The 20206-nt window shown below is 47.1% G+C and overlaps 1 protein-coding gene across 1 annotated transcript in view; it reads left to right on the top strand.

Moving 5' to 3' along the window:
* Positions 1–20206, top strand: part of PPP1R37 (protein phosphatase 1 regulatory subunit 37) — a 77816-nt gene that overhangs the window by 19423 nt on the left and 38187 nt on the right. The window contains exon 2 of the mRNA XM_056846978.1: positions 18638–18735. Coding sequence (XP_056702956.1) covers positions 18638–18735 — 98 coding nt within the window. The remainder of the gene's footprint in view (positions 1–18637; positions 18736–20206) is intronic.

The following is a 20206-nucleotide window of genomic DNA, read 5'->3' as shown; positions in this document are numbered from 1 at the left end:
GTCAGGTTTTTTGGTAAGGACCCTGGGGCTGAGTGTTCTAGCTCAAGAGGGATTGCAAACAAAGTCCGTGTTGGGTTTTTGCATGCATCATTTTCTCTGTTGCCTGGCGCTTCTTCACGTTGTGATGTCATTCGCTGTCAAACGGAGAGCTGCCTAATGAACTATCTGCTCCATGATAGACGGTTGCTCATTATTCCTACGTCTGCTAGCCAGCAGAGCCCTGGCACATCTCGGTGCTCCACCCAACTTTTGTAAATCAAACTGTACGCACACATCCACTCCCACAAGGAGAATCTTGGATCTGACCTTGCTCCATCAGATTTACTGGGGCCAAGGGTCTACCGCAGGTCGTGTAGCAGCTGCAGTTCCTTGTGGGCTTGTCAGAAAGTCTGACCTTAAGGGCTCCTATAGAGGGCCAGGGTTGTCGCCTGACCTGCTCTGGCCAATTGTTGGTTAGGGCCATCCTTGCCATTGAGCTTTCCTTACTGGAGGGCCCTCGAGACGAATGCTGGAGAGTGAAAAGCTGAATCCCCCTTTGGTACCCCCCACCCCCAGCTGATGACCTGCTTGCCGGTTCAGTTCCCAGATAATCTAGTACTTTAGTCTAAACACAGACCTGATGCAACGGGGTGGAGGGTCATGAAGCCCAAGGACCACTCTCTGAGTCGCCTGTTGATTCTTTTCCAATTTGAGTGTCAAGATTAATTTTCTGGAGATTCTATATTGATGCCGATGTGTGTGTTTTTTTGGCATCTCTTCACAGTCCATGGCAAATTCAGCACCATGGCTTTGAAATTGGCTGATGCCGATAGGCTTTATTTTCTTTGTGAAATGCATGCAAGCATTTTGGTGGTGGAAAACCAAAACAGGGAGACACCATCTGTCAGGCCTGCATTTAACATACTGGGGGCAGCTGGAAACACCTCCCTTGCCGCAGAGGCAAGGTTGGCGAATGATCTGGAGCGCCAGGCTGAAAGGATGCAGCTGGTGCCGTCCACCAAGGCTGTGAGCCGGCATGTGTTGGGCAAGATGGGGATTCCTTGTTTGGGAGCTGCAAACTCCCAGGCCAGGCATGGATCCCTCCCTGAGTGAATAGGCCAGATCAGATCATGTCATGCCTGCTGATTTTTACCCCCCTCCCCCAACAAGCATCCATTTCAACCTCAATCTCTGGTTTGAGCAGCTATTTTGCTTCCTTTGTATGTTCCCTTCACCTCCCTAGCCCCCATTTGACATGTCCAGCAGCAGACACCATAAGCACCTCTCCCGTTTTATTTGTATATATTTTTTAAACCGGCTTGCTTCTTTCCCTTGCAGAAGCCAGTGGAGGTTTTCCCTGTTTTTCTGACATACGGTTTGTCATCTCCTTTTGCCCTCCGTGGATTGTGGCCACAGCATCCCAGACACCACCCTCTGTTTTCCCTCATTCCCAAGTTTCAAATCTAAGCGAATTCTTCTAGCTGTGTTTCCCCCCCTCCCAGATTTTCTCTTTGTAAACATACTTTTTAGTACAGCTTGCCAAAGAAAACCCGTTCAGACGTAAAAGGAAAAAACTGCAAGCATTTAAGCCCTCAGACAGGAAAGGGGGTAGGGGGAGTGTGAGCTTTGTGTTGCTGAGCTGATCCGGGCTGGCTGCCAGGTACAGACGGACACCGTAAGCAGATCTCTCCCCCCCCTCCATTCCCCTCATCCATCCTGCCAGCTACCGAAAGCAGCCCCTGAAACGGGGGGGGGGGGGCTGTCTTCCATTGCTCCTTCTGTTATTGTACAGAAAACATAGCATTTGGGTTTTCCCAAGCCTGAAAGTTCAAAACTGAATTAGATGGGCTGAGAGATCCTGAGAAGACCTTTTTTGTTTTTAAGTTAAGGGCTTCTTTACTTATAGCATTTGTTAGTGGCCTTTTCCAGTGTGGTGCTCTCGATAGTGATTTCTCTGCACTATTTTCCCCTCAAGCATACAGTAATACTACTTGTTGTTGTTTTTTAAAAAAGCAAGCAAATCTGCTTCAAAAAAAGTATTTCTTTATACAATGTATATTTAAATAGTGGAAATCCCTGCCCCAGGATGTGGTGATGGCTGCCAATTTGGAAGGCTTTAAGAGGGGAGTAGACATGTTCATGGAGGATAGGGCTATCCATGGCTACTAGTGAAAATGGATACTAGTCATGATGCATAGCTATTATCTCCAGTGTCAGAGGAGCATGCCTATTATATTAGGTACTGTGGAACGCAGGCAGGATAATGCTGCTGCAGTCATCTTGTTTGTGGGCTTCCTAGAGGCACCTGGTTGGCCACTGCGTGAACAGACTGCTGGACTTGGTGGGCCTTGGTCTGATCCAGCATAGCTTTTCTTATGTTCTTAATTGGTAGATGAATCGGCTAAAGTTTTTCTCAATTAATTGATGCTTAACTAAGTCATCAGGGCCAGTTTTGATCAATCAGGTTGGGGTTTTTTTTTTGTTTTTGTTTTTTGAGAGGGAGAAGTTGTGTGCCCTTTTAGTTTTTCTTTTTTTAATTGCATTTTTATGCCACCTTTCCACCTGATCAGGGTCCACAAGTTGGCAAACATAAAAAGATTTAAGCAATTAAAAATAAAACAATTCCGGGTTTTTTTGGCTGTCAAGTCACAGCTAATTTATGGTGACACCCTGGGGTTTTCAAGGGAAGAGACATTCAGTGGTGGTTTGCCGTTTCCTACGTCTGCGTTGTGACCTTGGACTTCCTTGGTGGTCTCCCACTAACAAGGGTCGACCCTGCTTAGCTTCTGAGATGCAATGAGATGGGGCTAGCCCGGGCCATCCAGGTCAGGGCACGTAAACAACAGCACTGGAAGGAGGGCCAGTAACAGTTATTGTTGCTGTGTGTTACTGGGTAGCAAGCTAGGGTAAGAAAATATAAAATCTGGACTTTGCTTTTAACTATATTTTTGTAAATTACTGTTTCTTTCAGTACTTCAAAAGGGCACCTGTGTTGATGTTTATTCCCTCAATCTGTTAATTAGCAGATTACTAATTCACTAATTCACCAACAGTTCTAAACAGAATTACACCCTTGTAAACCTAGTGGATTTAGAAGAGTGTGACTGTGCTTACGTTTGCCCTGTAAGGCTGCAGTTCTGTGTACAGGTACCTGTCAGTAAGCCTTATTGAACTCTCAAAAGTCAAAGCTCCCTTTGTTAGATATTTGATGAAGGGATCCTTGGCTCTCCACAGTTTATGCCCTGGAAATTTTGTTGCTCTTTAAGGTGCTACGGGACTTAAATCTTGCTCTTCTACTAGAAACCAACACAGCTACACACCTTAAACGGCCTTATTGAGTTCTCTGGGGCTTAACTTGCAAGTAAACCCCTTTAGGGCCAACTACATAATTTGTTAATTGGTTGCCATCCTGATTCAAGAAATCTTTGGTTGCCTCAGGCAGGCCAAGTTCTGTATTCTTGGACAGCGGCTACTGAGTTGTTTTGAAGCAGGAGAGAAACATAAAGGGCAGTTAGCCGCTGTTAACCATTGGTGGGTTCCCTTCTCTCTCTTTCTCTCCCCACCCCCCCCTTAATTATGTGTCTGTGCAGACTTTTCTACCCGGATATGAAAAATCAGTCCCTGGCAAAGGAATGAATGGGGAGGAGCTGTGAAGGTGTATGAGAAGATATTGTTGCCAAAATGTCTGTTGTGGGTCATGCCGAGGACAAAGGTGCCCCTTGCTCACATGTTGTCCCTTGTGGGAGATGGTTTGAGGTGTACAGGAGGTGGGTTAGGATTGAGGTCCAAATGGGAAGGACCTTGAGCATTGCTTAGCCCCCAATTTGCTTTGTGCACCACGTGCTTTTTCTTAGAAGTGACTTAGTGAGTTTCCAGAAGTCAAGGAAAGAGTTATCTTTTCTTAGATTCTCCCACAGGAAAGGTACTTAGCAGTTCAGGGTAAATTATGCAGATAAAGCATTTCAGCCTGTAAGAGGCCTTTATTTATTCCTTTGAAAACGTTATACCCTGCCTCTCTGTGTCTCACTATATCCCAAGCAGTTTTGACAGCATAAAAGATAAAAGCAGCAATTTGCTAAAAAGCATTAAAATTTCCAACCTCAAAACAGAGCAGATGTTTAAAATAACAGCAATAAAAAACAAAAAATAGAACTGAGTAAAATTACCAGTATCATAAAAGTTGCCTTAAAAGAACCCTTGGGGGGGATGTATCCAAAAACCACAAACAGCGAGGACTGGGGTAGTTAAAACCTCTGCAAGAATAAAAGTGTTTTTGCCTGGTCCCAAAACAGTACAACCCCTGAATTGGATAGACCCAGGCTAGCTTGATCTTGTTAGATCTCAGAAGCTAAGCAGGGTCAGCCCTGATTAGTATTTGGATGGGAGAACACCAAGGAAGCCCAGGGTCTCTATGCAGAGGCAGGCAATGGCAAACCTCCTCTGTTTATCTGTGCCCTGACCCAGATGGCCCAGGCTAGCCCAGTCTCATCAGATCTCAGAAGCTAAGCAAGGGTGGCCCTTGTTAGTACTTGGGTGGGAGACCACCAAGGAAGTCCACGGTTGCTACGCAGCAGCAATCAATGGCAAACCATCTCTGCTCATCTTTTGCCTTGAAAACCCCATGGGGTCATCATAAGTCAGCTGTGACTTGACGGCAAAACCAAAAAATACAAACTGGGGACTGCTGAGCCTCTTAGAATCATAGAGTTGGAAGGGACCACCAGGGTCATCTAGTCCAACCCCCTGTACAATGCAGGAAATTCACAACTACCTTCCCCCACACCCCCAGTGACCCCTACTCCATGCCCAGAAGGTGGCTAAGATGTCTTCCCTCTCATGATCTACCTAAGGTCATAGAATCAGCATTGCTGACAGATGGCCATCTAGCCTCTACTTAAAAACCTCCAGGGAAGGAGTGCTTACCACCTCCTGAGGAAGCCTCTTCCACTGAGGAACTGCTATAACCTATGGGAGGGAGTTCCAGAGCCATAGCGCCACGTCTGTGAAGGCCCTGGGGTACTCCCATCTAGCCTTAGAAAGTAGAGGTGCCCAGAACAAGGCCTCCAGTGGTGACCTCAGGTGGTATATATTGGAATGAACCCCTCAGGTGTATAAAAAAGGGAACGGGCTCTGCCCAAAGCTTGAAGGTGGTGGTGCTGAAGGATCTCTTTCCACATCTCTGGCTGCATCAGATTGAGTGAAGCTTTTCAGCTTGGCCCTTCAGCCTTGCTCAATTCAAAATGTTCTCCATTTTTAAAAAACAATTTTTTAAACAAATTTGCCTGCAGGGGAGTCACACAGAGTACGCGCCTGACTTCCCAGCACACCTGCCTTGTTATCTGACCCTCCTGAGCGAAACTTTGAGAGGGGCCACTGGCACGACTGTCTCAGCTTGCTACTGAGCCTGCTGCTTTGCTCAAAGAGCTTGTTCAGAAATGCTTGGAGTGCACTTGTACATGTGCAAGCATGGGGCTGCGAGAAAAGAAAAGGCATAGGTCATGTGGCCCGAGCAGGATGGCCCAGGGGACACAGAATTAAGCTCAAGAGTTAGGGTTGGTTGTTTCCCCTCGATGAGAGTTTGTTGGCTCATTAGGGTGACCTCTGTCACACTCCCCTGATTCGTCCTCTATTTGTGAAATAGTTATGAGGACAACTGACTCCATGGAATCATTGTCTGGGTAAGCAGAGATAGTGTAGTGGTTAAGAGCGGTGTACTCTAATCTGGAGAACTGGGTTTGATTCCCCACTCCTCCACATGAGGGGCAGACTCTAATCTGGAGAACTAGGTTCGATTCCCGGCTCCTCCACATGAAACCTGCTGGGTTATCTTGGGCCAGTCACAGTTGTCTCAGAACTGTCTCAGCCCCCCTGTGGCTCAGTGGTAGAGCATCTGCTTGGCATGCAGAAGGTCCCAGGTTCAATCCCTGGCATCTCCAGTTAAAGGAACTAGGCAAATAGGTGATGTGAAAGATGTCTGCTTGAGGCCCTGCAGAGCCGCTGCTGGTCTGAGTAGACAATACTGACTTTGATTTACCAAGGGTCTGATTCAGTATAAGGCAGCTTCATGTGTTCATGTGTATCTCACAAGGTTTCTGTTGTAGGGAGGGGAAGGGAAGGCAGTTATAAGCCGCTTTGAGACTCCTTAATGATAGAGAAAAGTGGGGTATAAAAACCAACTCTTCATAGGGTTTGCATTCCTTTCTGCTTCAAATGTTACACAGTGAAAACAGACCTGGCTCTAGCAGAAGTCTCAAGTGAAGCAGTTGCTTCAGATACGGTGGTTTTTTTATATAGGGGAAGATCTTAAGAGCCCTGCTGAATGAGACCATCTAGTCTAGCATTCTATCTTACACAGTGGCCAACTAGTTCCTCTAGAACAGAGGTTCCCAAACGTTTTGAGTCATGGAGTACTTTTCAGGAGAGAAATTTGTTATGGAGCACTAATTTTCACCAGGTACCTACCGTATATACTCGTGTATAAGCCGAGTTTTTCAGCCCAAAAAATGGGCTGAAAAAGCCGGCCTCGGCTTATACGCGGGTCAATACGGGGGGAGGGAGGAAAGAGGAGGGAGGAAGGGGGGAAACTTACCGCCGCCGCCGTGCCGTGCCACTTCCTGCCGCCGGGAGCGGCCTGGGGCAGCCTCCTGCAATTGCAGGAAGGCTGCCCCGCCCCCCCCCCCAGGCCGTGCCGCCGTTTCTCCCCGCCGGGAGAGGGCTGGGGCAGCCTCCTGCAATTGCAGGAAGGCTGCCCCGCCTCCCCCGCACCGCGCCGCCGCTTCTCCCCGCCGGGAGAGGGCTGGGGCAGCCTCCTGCAACTGCAGGAAGGCTGCCCCGCCCCCTCTCGGGCCGCGCCACCACCGGACCCTCGCCGCTGGAGAGCCCTGTAAGGTAAGCCTGCGGGGGGGGGGGAGGGGTTATAAGCCAACCCTCGGCTTATACGCGGGTGCCTAATTTTTCCCCATTTTTGGGGAGAAATTAAGCACCTCGGCTTATACGCGGGTCGGCTTATACATGCGTATATACGGTATATACTAAACCGAATGACAGTAGTATTTTTCTTTCCAGTCTCTTCATGGAGCACTAGGAGATGTTTCGCGGAGCACCAAGTGCTCCACGGAGCAGTTTGGGAACCTCTGCTCTAGAGGGAGGGCCAGTAACAAGGCACAGAGGCCGAGGCCTTTCTCTGATGTTGCCTCCTGGCATGGGTGTTCAGAGGTTTACTGCTTTTGAATGTGGAGGTTCCCTTTAAGTCACCATGGCTGGTAGCCACTAGGAGACCCTCTCCTCCATTATTCTGTCTGATTCCCTTTCAAAGCCGTCTATGCCTGTGGCCATCACTACATTCTCTGGCAGCAAATTCTTGTCTGCCCATCAGCTCCTTTGGATGCCCTCGAGTTCTAGTAATTTTGGAAGAGGGAGAAAAATTCCTCTTTGTCAACTCTCTTCACCCCATGCGTAATTTTATAAATCCTGATCATGTCCCCACTCCCTTAGTTGTCTCTTTTCCAAATTGAAAAATCCCAGACTCTTCAGCCATTCCTCATAGGAAAGATGCTCCATCCCCCTGAGGTGCATTAAGAGGTAGTGGGTTATAAGCCAGTTAATTTATTGTCCTTTCTGTCACCGCTTAGATTTAAAGAGATGTATGTGCTGGGCTTTGTAAAACAGAGTTAATGGTTTTTGTGGTGCAGTGGAAAGGGACTGCAGTAGGAACGGGCAGTGCTACTAGTGCCCTTAGTCAGAGAAATAGCATTTTGTGCTCGCTGCCTGTGTGGGTGAGGTCCAGGTGTGTACCATGGAGGGAGCCAGGCATCACTTTTTTCCTAAACCCCCCCCCCCCCCGGCACCGAAATGTCTTGGGCCAGCCCTGAGTGAGTAAACGTTTCCCTGGAATAGAGGAGGCCTGTGTTTCCCAGCCGGCTGGAACAAAGATTTGTTTGCTCTTGCGTACGTTTCTCAGCTCAGTTTTGTAAAACAGGAAATCTCCCAAGATGTGTTCCTTACAGTATTTCTGCCTCATGTGTTGATATTCTCAGCAGGCAACCTCCTTCTCCCTTGCAGTGAGCAAAGGACTGGAAAAGGGGAGATTCCCCAGAGTAAATATCTCTAGGTTTTGCCCAAGTGACTCAGCAGCAAATAAGATCACCACCTCCCACATAATTTCATAGGTCTAACACAGCTGATACAGGTATTTCCCCCTCTGTTGCTAACCCCGGGGGAGGGCAGAGAACTTCAGCAGGACTGTTGATAAACCGGCACCAGAAATCCTCTGCTGTGCTAAGAATACATTGAACGAGTCAGCAGCATCTGTGCAAATCGCTTATTTTGTATAAATTTAACTTTAGCAGGCTATTGTTTTGAAACCAGGGTCAGTGTAGTTTTGGGATTTGGAAATTTACTATAAGGGGTGCTTAGGCAATTGGGAAGGAAGAACGGACAGCGCTTGCATAGAAGACAGAAGGAGCTGTGGAAGTCCTCAGTTCAAATATCACCCCCACCTTGACTATGTGGGGGAGCCTTAAGCAAGTCATTATTTTCTCAGCCCCCTCCCCTCCCTCTGGAATATGAAAATTACTTTTGGCCCGCTTTGCAGGGTTGTTCGGAAGGCTACTATATGAAGCACTCTGGCAAACTTTGCAAAAGTGCCTTATAAATCCTTCATTAGTACACATCCTGGACTACAATAATATGTATTAGATAGGAGTCACCCTTGAAGCTGTTGCTGGGCCAGAATGTGACAGCCGGATCGATTTCTGGCGTCATCCGCAGAGATAAATACAATGCTGTTCTATTATGAAGACCACTGGCAGTCTTTATTCTCCTGGGCTAAATTCAAAGGTCTGGAATGTGCCTTTAAATGTTCTGGCCACAGCTCGCTTGAGGGAGCACCTTTTTGCATACATCCCTCCCTCGTTCTGTAAGGTCAAGTACCGAGATGGCAGGTATTCTGGTTTTGAGGTTTTTTGTCCTTCACCCACACCCAGCTGTGGATTCTGTGTGGTTTACCATACTTGGGGTTACATGGCCTATGAAGTGGGTTCCAAAGGCTTTCCCCCATCTTTGTGTTCCTGATGTGCTTCTTGGTTTCAGTACAGGAGTGAGAAAAATTGGCCCCTGCTCTCTTGGCAAAAGTGTAGGAGTCACCATGAGGCTGCCTTATACTGATTCCCTAAATGATTTCTGCATCTCTGAGCTCTAAACTCATGAAAGCATCTGCTGTTAGTCTTCAAGTTGCCACTGTCGTTTGTTTTATTTTACTACAAGAGGCTAACACGGCCACAACTCTGCCTGATGCTGAGTCCAATCCTCAGTCCACTCAGACTGGCAGCAACTCTCCAGAATCTCAAGTAGAGGTGTTTCGCATCACCTTCCACCTGCTCCTTTTAACTGGAGATGCAGGGGATTGAACCTGAGACCTTCTATATGTCAAGCAGATGCTCTGCCACTGAGCCACAGCCCTTCCCTAGGTCCTCTCCATTTCTTCTGGTCACCCATCTCCACAGCTCTGCCTTAGCTGGAAAGGTCGGTAGGTCTCGGTCTCTCTCTCTCTCTCTCTCTCTCTCTCTCTCTCTCCCTCTCCCTCCCTCTCTCTCTTTCTCTTTTTGCATGTGTTCCATTATTCTGGAAAGCCCTGGCTTCCATATTCAGCTGTGCACCATACAAGTCCAAAATTAGCTCTTATAGCCACTGGCTGCCATGAATGTGCTTCTGCTGATCACTGAGCATAGCACATAGTCCCTGTTAACTAGTACTTTGTATTCTCATTTTCATAGAACTTCATGTCATATTCTGCATCCTTGAGGTCACCAGTTCCTTATTTTCAGAAGGCAAAATCCCTGTTGCCTTGAAGCACTCTCTCTAATCTTACTCTTGACTAAATGTCTCACAATTTTGCTGCTAGATTCAAGTCCAGTTTTTTCTACTGCAGACCAGCATGGCTGCCTTCTGAAACTCTGCCTATGAGGGGCAGCAGAGGGTGGCCTGCCTCGGCTGGCTTGTGGGCTGGATCCTACCCCCGGGCCTAATGTTTGACACCCCTGCCATAGGGTTTTCAAGGCAAGAGATGAACAGAGATGGTTTGCCATCGCCTGCCTCTGCGTAGGAACCCTGGACTTCCTTGGTGCTCCCCCATCCAAGTAACCAGGGCCGACCCTGCTTAGCATCCAAGATCAGTCTAGCCTGGACCATCCAGGTCAAGACAAGAGATGAATGGAAGTGATTTGCCATCACTTGCCTCTGCGTAGCAACCCTGGACTTCCTGGGTGGTCTCCCATCCAAGTACGAATAATGGACTACAGAAATAAATAACAGAGCTTCAGTTCCCACTATATTGGAAAGCTTGGAGCATCTTTGCCACAAATGTCTCCTCTTAGGGTTCATGTAGCACTTTTCGAAAGGGAAGAGCTGTTTCCCGCTCTCATTTCGGAATGCTCGGGTTGCAAGTAGCACCAGTTGAAATGCAAGCATGCCACAACTGCAGCCTCTTGGAAATTTCTGGTCTTTCCTGATAATTACACTGGCAGCAGAACAGTCTGTTTCCACCCTAAATTTGGGGTGGAAATAATTTTTCCTCAGTAATCCGGGCAGGATTACAACCTTGTAATTGGATCCTGCATAACAAACTCTATTCTGTGATGCCAGTCATTTGTTCGGCATCTCCTGGCATGCTCCGAGTTGGCCTCTGACTGCTTGTGAATGTGCTTTAATGACACTTTGTCATCTTGCCAGAGCCTGGCTTCATAATTAACCACAAAGCTGCTGCTGCCTTATGTGCCAGTATGGTGTAGTGGTTGAGAGCGGTGGACTCTAATCTGGTGGACCGGGTTGGTTTCCCCACTCCTACACATGAGGTCAGCTGGGTGACCTTGGACTACTCTCAGTTCTCTTAGTGCTTTCTCAGCCTCACCTACCTCACAAGGTGTCTGTTGTGGGGAGGGGAAGGGAAGGAGATTATAAGCTAGAGATAATTGGCATATAAAAACCAACTCTTCTTCTTAACCCTGGGTTTCTGAGAATGTGTGCATGCCCAAAAAGATGTGTTAGGGGCAGCCAGCTCCTAAGGGCTGCCAGTTTCTCTGGCCTTAATAACAGGCCATAATATTGCAGGCTGCCTGGGAAATAGAACACAGAAAGGGTGTTCACCTCTGCAGTGAGAGATGGTGGTGGGGAAAGGCAGGCTCCAGTCCCACTCAGCTGTGAAGTTCCCACATTAAAAAGTTCCCAGCTTAACCTACCTCACAGGGCTGTTGTGAGGATAAAGGGGAAGACCATGTATGCTACTTGGCAGAAGGGTGGGATAAAAATAGAATGCAGCAGAAGTTTGTTGAATATCATCCTAAGGAAGCACTCATCCCTGTTATTCTTTTTGTTTATTTATTTTTGACGGTGTGATTCATTAAGCCAGTTTAGATTTCTCCTAAAGCTTTGCAGAAAAAGGTCTTTGGTTTGAAGTGGTAAAATTGCTAAGAGGATGGGTGTGGAGCAGCCCTGGAAAAGGAGATGTATTGCAGTTGTTGTTTCTAGACTTGTAAGGGAACCTAAAATTTGATAAATTCTGCAGTTGGACTTGATTTGACTCCCTGGCCCAGAAGTACCTGGCTTCTCCTCATGAATGACTGGGTTGGTTGGATCCTGCGATCCCTGAGGGCAAGGATTGCTGATCTTTCCTGAGCTCTCCTGCCCACGGCAGTCCCATTGGACCATGGGGAAATTGATTCTTGTGATCTTCATGGCTCGAGGCAGGGGAGGATCTCCAACATTGCTGATTGTGGTGTTTTGCCATGTAAATACTGTGTGGATATGTTTTGTTTTGTGTTTTAATGTGGAGTTTTAAATGTATGTTGCGGTGATCTAAAATGTAGGCCTGTAGCATAAGAAAAGAAGTTATTCACCTGGGTGGCCAATTGGAAAGTTAAGCTTTGTGGAAGTGGAAAATATCCTTGTGGGGACCCTGTGAAGGGCCCATTTATGCTATTTGAAACCATTACGCTTATTAACCATACAGAAACCATTACGTTGTTTTACTTATAAACTCTGTTTATGTCTAAGAAAAACATCTGTTTACTTCACCTCAGGGCCACCCCCACCCGCTGACTGTTCTGTCATTCTACCATATACAACTAAATCATCCTGTTCTCTGGGCCCAACTAAGAATTCTAAGGCCTTTGGGGGCAGCGGAAATAAGGAAGGAAGGAGGCAGCATAACACATGTCACCACCAAACACTACAGAGAGATGCCTTTAGAGAGGTTACACCTAAAGGGGTCCCATAGAGAAAGAGAAAAAACATTACACTGATGAAGGAGGCAGGAAGAGCAATTTCTCCCTCAACCCAGGTGCCATGATCCTGGGAATCAACTTTCCTGCTCTGAAGGAAGGGCATCTTGATCTTCGGTATTTCTTTCCCATTGCTAGGGGGTAGGCAGGACTAAACTAACAACTTCCTGTCTCCTGGCGAGGAACACCTCCCCTTCCAGTTCTTCTCCTGCCTTCGCTGGGGTGAGAGCATTGCAGCCATAGCTGCTGCCTAGGTCTAGTGAAATTAGGTTAGAATAGATCATTTTCCTTACCTTGTCGTATCCAATCGCTTTTTAAATTTAAGCTCCCGGCTCTGCTGACTATCAGCTGAGCCATGGGAGAACAGCTAAGCCATGGGAAAGAGGCGGCAAACGAAATGGCTACTGGAGAAGCTGCATCGGAGGACATCGAGCTCCTTTCTGATGCAGATCAAGAATTGGCCTTAAAATCGGATCCCGCCGTTAGCCGCCCTGGCGGCCTATCGGAAAAGGAGACAGGAAAGTTGCCGCCGCCATCTACTTCGGCTGGAAAATTGCTGAAGAAAAACAAGTCTAATGGCAGAGGAAAAGGCAGCAGCCGCAAGCGCCAGCTTAAGCAGAGTTCCGCTTTGACCTCTAAGGTCCCCGCCGGATCCTCTGCTGGGCCTTTGGATGCGGAGCCCAGGATACCTACAGAGGGTAAAGTAACCCCCCCTTCTGAGGAAGGGGTATCCCCCAAGAACCCCACGTTTGAACAGGTATATAATATGATGGAGGGCTCCATGGAAAGACATTTTCAGAGGCTCTAATCTCTTATCCCACCCAGCAGGGTTACCCTCCTCAAAGACTCCTTCAGCCACTTCCTCAAGGGTTTTCATATAGTTGGACATCTTCCCCTGGGTCCTTAGCCATATTTGAACCCATGCAGGAGGAGCCTGGCTACAGCCAAAGCGCCCCCTCTAGGCAGTGGCCCACTAAGGAAGCTATGAAAGCAGTGCCAAATATCCAAGAGCAGAGAAATGAAACCTACCAAGAGCAGAGAAATGAAACCTACCCTGTGGATTCTGGGGCTGACAATAAGGAGGGAGAGTTTGTTTCAGACAAAGAACTCCCCATTGTTCAGGAACAGCAGCCTCGGCTGTTCTGTTCTGATGATTTCCAGCCTCTTTTGGCCAAGGCACTTTTTGCTTTAGACCTATCAGATGAAGCTGAAGCATCTGAGAAATCTAAGTCTAAATCCAGACGTAAAGGTTCCAAGGAATATTTCCCACAATGGAGGCCCAGACTATTAAGGTCCCCTTACCAGAATACTTTGAGAAAGTTATTAGAACTGAATGGGACAAACCCTTACATAATAAACAGTTCTCTGGCAATGCCAAGAAACTATATGATATGGCCTCATATGCAATGGATATGTTGGAATTGCCTGTGGTAGATGCTCCTATCTCTGCCCTTCAATCCTCTGACTTCCTGGCAGAGGATGGAGTGGGCTTTATTAAATATCAGCTCGATAGGAAAATAGAATTTCTCTCCAGAAAGGTGCGTGAGGCAGCTGCACTGTCTATTCAGGCCAATACCACTATAGCACTCATGGCTAGGGTTTCAAATGCCTGGATAAAGAAGCTCACTCAGCTTCTACCCACCACAGATTTAAAAAAAAAATAGCCAAGGGCCTGTCTCGAGTGCTAAAGGTGTCCTCCTTTATGGCAGATGCCTCCTTGGACGTAGTGATCTTCGCTGCTAGAGCGGTCGCCTCCAATATGGCCATTCGCAGGGCCCTATGGGTAAGGCCATGGTCAGCTGAGTCCAGGTCCAAGACCATGTTAATGGGTCATCCATACAAGGGTGGAAAGTTATTGGAGAGAGACTAGATAGGATGCTCCCCAAAATTAAGGGTAAAATAAGGCAATCCTTAAATCCCATAAACCTTGTCCTGGCCAATACTTTCAGTCCTTTCGATCCTACCATACCTTATCCAGGTTCAGACAGGATCACAGACGTCCACACTGGGCTCCTCAGAGAGGATCCTTTCGATGTTTCAACAGATTCAGCCGCCCCTCACAACCACAGTCCTTTAGGGCGGACAAACATGACAAATTCGTCAAAGGAAATAAGCAGTGACGCCAGGGATCCAGTGTGCGTGGGGGGAAGGTTACAACTTTTCCTTCCACAGTGGCGCAACTCCCAGACAGATGCCTGGGTACTACAACTAATTCAGCAAGAATGTCTAATAGAATTTCATCACAAGCCTCCAGATCGCTTTCTCACATCGCCATGCTACCGCAGTGCTGTAAAACATCAGAGAACGATGGAAGTCATTCCTCACTTGATCCAGATAGGGGCCATAGAGGAAGTACCTATTCAGGAACGTCTCCAGGGAGTTTACTCCATATTTTTCACAATCCCCAAAAGAATGGGGACTGGAGGGCTATCCTGGATCTCAAATTTCTCAATTGATTCATCTAGGCCAAACATTGTCGCATGGAGACCCTGCGAACCATCATAGAGGCACTTCGTCCAAACACCTTCATGACATCCATAGATCTCACAGAGGCTTATGTGCATATCCCCATCCATCAGTCCCACTGGTGCCATCTGAGATTCAACTATATGAACCTTCATTTACAGTTCAGGCACTACCATTTGGGTTGACATCTGCCCCCCGAGGTTTTTTTTCCTCCAAAGTGATGGTAGCTATTGTGGCGATGTTAAGGAAGGAAGGAATCCAAGTACACCCCTACCTAGACGACCTACTCATATGCGCCAGCTCATACAACCTGGCACTTCAGCACTCCACTGAAGTCATCACGGCAGTCGAAATGCACGGCTATCTTATAATCAAAGCCAAAAGCTTGCTAAGCCAGTCACAAAGGATCCTATATCTGGGAGTGGTCATAGATTCCACCACCAATTCAGTATTTTCCTCCCAACAGACAAGGCCCGCAAAATTGCGGCAGTGGCCAAGTTCACGGTAAAGTCGTCACAACATCGACTGATGGCTCTGACAAGGCTCCTAGGCCTCATGGTATCCACCAGGGCACCTTGGCAGATTCCGACATCCTCGGATCTCCCTCTACAGGGACCAATGATTCATCCAGATCCAGGATGGTTTCAATTGACAGCTTGGATGTGGAAAGGGCAAGGCTTTTAGCCCTTGGTCTTTCCGTGGAGGTGGTGGGGACCATCCTTAAAGCCAGACGTCCTTCTACTACAAGGATATATCAATACACCTGGAAAGCCTTCTCCAGGTGGTGTCACCGGAAGACAATCAACCCTATCTCTCCTAAGCTACCTCAGTTACTGGACCTTTTACAGAACGGTGCACATCAGGGCCTTAGAGCGGCAACCTTGCGAAAGCAAGTGTCGGCTATTGCCTCTGTCTGGATATTGATGGGATTCCTCTGTCGTCGCATCCTCAGGTTAAGGCTTTTATTAAAGGAGTAGCTCAATCTACCCCTCCGGTGACTCACCGCTTCCCTACCTGGAGACTGAACACTGTACTTTCTGCTCTAACCCTTTGAACCTATGAGGGAAGTTCCCTTACGATTAGTAAGGATGAAGACCTTATTTTTAGTTGCCATAACCTCTGCCAGGAGGGTTTCGGAATTGGGTGCCTTCTCTATTCGCAAGGACTTATGTATCTTTCACAAAGATAAAGTCATTCTACGTACTGATCCCTCGTTCACCCCCAAAGTGAGTTCCCGGTTTCATCAGTCTCAGGGGCTTCACCTCCCTTCCTTTTGTCCTAATCCTTCTACTCCCAGACAGCGGAGTTGGCACACCTTGGACTTGCATAGAGCTATTAATATTTATATATCTAGAACTGAATCCATTAGGAAAACGGAATTATGCTTATCTCCATTTCTGCACCCAACAAGGGACTTCGCATGTCCCAACCGTCTATCAGCATATCCATTAGACAATGCATCAGAGAAGCCTACCTAGCCAGTGGTCTCCAAGTTCCGAATGGGATCACAGCCCATTCACTACGAAGCAGAGCCACGTCGGCCACATTTTTCAAACAAGCCTCGACTAAGAGATCTGTAAAGCGGCTACTTGGTCCAACGTGACTACTTTCATTAGACTTTATCGAATCAATACTATGGCATCCGCTGAAGCAGCATTCGGCAGACGTATTTTACAGCACGTGGTGGAAGATGATGAGGACTGAGTTCCCACCCGTTATATCATTGCTCTTGGAGATCCCACAGATCAAGATGCCCTTCCTTCAGAGCGGGAAAGGTACATTGTTTACTCACCGAGAAGGTCCTTTCTGCTCTGAAGTAGAAGGGCATCTTGCCCTCCCGGAGATGGCAACATCATCTTATAAGGGTGGACTGAAGCACACCAAACTGGCCAACGGATTCGATTGGCCTAATAATATTGTAGCAATACATATAGATCGGTTCTAAGTTTATCGTTCAGTTTATTGTTGTTTGTACTTCTTGTTTGTGAGTGCTTTTCCCTGTCTCTTTAGCTTGCTGTAGAATAACTGGAAGGGGAGGTGTTCCTCACCAGGAGACAGGAAGTTGTTAGTTTAGTCCTGCCTACCCCTAGCAATGGGCGAGAAACATCCAAAGATCAAGATGCCCTTCTACTTCAGAGCGGAAAGGACCTTCTTGGTGAGTAAACAATGTACTTTTCCCAGGTTGGATGGGACTGCTCAGAGGAAGGGAACCCTGGAAAGATTCCTCATGGATTGCAGGATCCCCAGTCAGCCGTCAGGATTTTGTTGAGTGACATCTGCTAACACTGGTTAAAACTGCATCCTTCTGAAGTGAGTTGGAAAAATTTAAGAAACTGAATGTGGGTTTGTCTCCCCATATCCTTGTGTGTAAAATGTTTAGGACAGGTAGAAAAAGGGAAGGGGAGGCTGGGAATCCTTGATTGACTTCCACCAGGTAAAGGTTCACATTCCCTTCTTTAGCCATTTACCTTTCTCTCTTTTTTCTTGCTGTTCTCCCATCATCCCCTCCCTCCAACTGTCATCTGACTGAAGGAACCTGTTCGAATCTTGCTTTTTTAAATTAGATTTCCAGAACATTTCACAATAAGAGGGTTTTCTGGGATGTGTGATGGAAATAGCACCAAACTTATGGAAAAAGTTTTCTTTCAGAGGGGGTGGGGAAGTGGTCTATGGAACATATCTTTTGCAAGCAGAAAGGGGGCTAATGTCCTTCTCCCTCTGTTTCCCCCCCCCTCTTTTTAGACCCAGATCTTTCTGCTTGGGTACCATAAAGGACTATTGGCTCTTAGGAGATGGACTGTTTTTATCTGGTCACCAAGGTGCAGTTCCTGAGGCTTTTGACACCTTCCTCTCATTTTATTTATTTATCTGATTTATAGTCCACCTTTTCACTTGGACTCAGGATCGATTACATTTAATGAGTCAATTCCATAAACAATGAAATAGGATTTGGGTTATAGAACCAACCAGTAGTCTAACCCCCCGCCCCCAGAACAGAAGCAAAGCATTAGTGTTAACATGACCCATTAAATGACACACACTTACACAATAGGATCCAACCCACAGTAGTACAGACCACAGTCCCCAGTAATTTATCCAAGCTGACTTTGTGAAATCTTTTTGTACAGCGCTACCCTGTTGCCTGTGTATTTGATTTACTTAAGAATATAAGAAAGGCCCTGCTGGATCAGACCAAGGCCCATCAAGTCCAGCAGTCTGTTCACACAGTGGCCAACCAGGTGCCTCTAGGAAGCCACTAACAAGACGAGTGCAGCAGTACCATCCTGCCTGTGTTCCACCGCACCTAATATAATAGGCATGCTCCTCTAATACTAGAGAGAATAGGTATGCAGCATGACTAGTATCCATTCTAATAGCCATGAATACCCCTCTCCTCCATGAATAAAGCCCTCCAAGCTGGCAGCCATCACCACATCCTGGGGCAGGGAGTTCCACAATTTAACTATGCGTTGTGTGAAAAAATACTTCCTTTTATCTGTTTTGACTCTGTCACCCTCCAGCTTTAGCAGATGACCCCATGGGAGAGGGAGAAAAACTTCTCCCTGTCCACTCTCTCCAAACCATGCATAATTTTATAGACCTCTATCATATCTCCCCTCATCCGCCTTCTTTCCAAGCTAAACAGCCCTAAGCGTCTTAGCCGCTCCCCATAGGACAGTTGCTCTAGTCCCCTAATCATTTCGGTTGCTCTTTTCTGCACCTTCTCAAGCTCTGTAATATCCTTTTTTAGATGTGGTGACCAGAACTTACCTGATTTATATCCTGTATATATGACCAGAACTTACTTGATGTATATCCTGCTCTGCCCCACAGGCTCTGAATATCTTACACTCTGTAGACTGCCTCATTCAAATAGATCACCTCTCTTTATTCTTCCCACCCCTCATGTTTTTCAGCTCAGAACGTGACTGTGGAAGAAATTCTCACTGCCTACAAGCAAGCCTGTCAGAAGTTAAACTGCAAACAGATTCCCAAACTACTTAAGCAGATCCAGGTACACACCTGCATTAAAAGCGTACGGCACAAACCTTTATCAGATTTTTGCTGTCTGTACCCAGAAAGTGGATTTTTTAATAAACGCTGAAAAAGCTGGCTGCACCTATTAGCTAACAGACCAAATTTTTTAAAAACGCCTTATGCCAGAAATGTTGTCCTGTCATGGTGCTGGGCCAGTAACATTCCCACGGGGTTATCTGTGCTGGATTCAAGTCCTGTGAGGAAAGGTTGAAGGAGCTGGGTATGTTTAGCCTGTAGAGGAGAAGACTGAGAGGGGATATGATAACCATGTTCAAATACTTGAGGGGCTGTCATATAGAAGATGGTGCTGAGTTGTTTTCTGTTGGCCAAGAAGGTCGGATCAGAACCAACGGGTTGAAATGAAATCAAAAGAGTTTCCGTCTAGACATTAGGAAGAATTTCCTAACAGTCAGAGCGGTTCCTCAGTGGAACAGGCTTCCTCAGGAGGTGGTAAGCTCTCCTTCGCTGGAGGTTTTTAAGAAGAGGTTAGATGGCCATCTGTCAGCAATGCTGATTCTGTGACCTTAGGCAGATGATGAGAGGGAGGGCATCTTGGCCATCTTCTGGTCACTAGGGGTGTGTGGGTGGGGAGGTAATTGTGAATTTCCTGCATTGTGCAGGGGGTTGGACTTGATGACCCTGGTGGTCCCTTCCAACTCTATGATTTTCAATCTTCCCTTCTGGCAAGGCCAAAGCGAGGTGGGCTTCACTGTTGATTCCACCATGGCTTTGTAGTGAGCTGGGCCCCAGGACTCAAGTACACTGGCCCCATTCTCATAGCCCCTCTGGCGGAGCCTCAGACCCCTTCCTGTCCCATTCTTATCATTGCTGTGCTAGCGTGGTGTAGTGGTTAAAGCAGTGGATAGGAGCGGTGGACTCTAATCTGTAGAACTGGGTTTGATTTTCCACTCTTCCATATGAGCGGTGGAGGCTAATCTGGAGAATTCCCCACTCCTACATATGAAGCCAGCTCGGTGACCTTGGGCTAGCCACAGTTCTCTTAGAGCTCTCTCAGCCCCACCCACCTCACAGGGTGTCCATTGTGGGGAGGTTTTTTGGTTGGTTTTAATGAGTTTTTAAGACATGCTTTCATTATGTTTGTTTTTAATCTGTTAATGGCCCTGATGAGGGCAGATAAGCAGGGTATACATTTTGTAAACAAATTGATCTTTGCATGCACACTTGGAAAACAGAGAGTGTGGGGATAGCCCAAAACAGTGGAGCTAGAAACCTGGATTTCCTCGCTACTTGTGTGCAGCTTTTCAGTTGGGAAGGGGCTGTTCCCTCTGTGACTAGAACAAGGAAAGAACCACTCTACTCACCAGCACAATCAGGATGTGCCTTTTTAAACTGCAGCGCCTTGGTGAGGGCCTAAGGGCTTTTGGCCCTTGGAGCTTTCTATGTTTAGCTTTGACTTTTCCTTCCTAATCATAAAGCATTTTTTGTCT

Source organism: Euleptes europaea, chromosome 3, assembly GCF_029931775.1.
Source record: "Euleptes europaea isolate rEulEur1 chromosome 3, rEulEur1.hap1, whole genome shotgun sequence".
Lineage (NCBI taxonomy): Eukaryota > Metazoa > Chordata > Lepidosauria > Squamata > Sphaerodactylidae > Euleptes > Euleptes europaea.
This window is presented reverse-complemented; position numbering and strand designations above follow the sequence as displayed.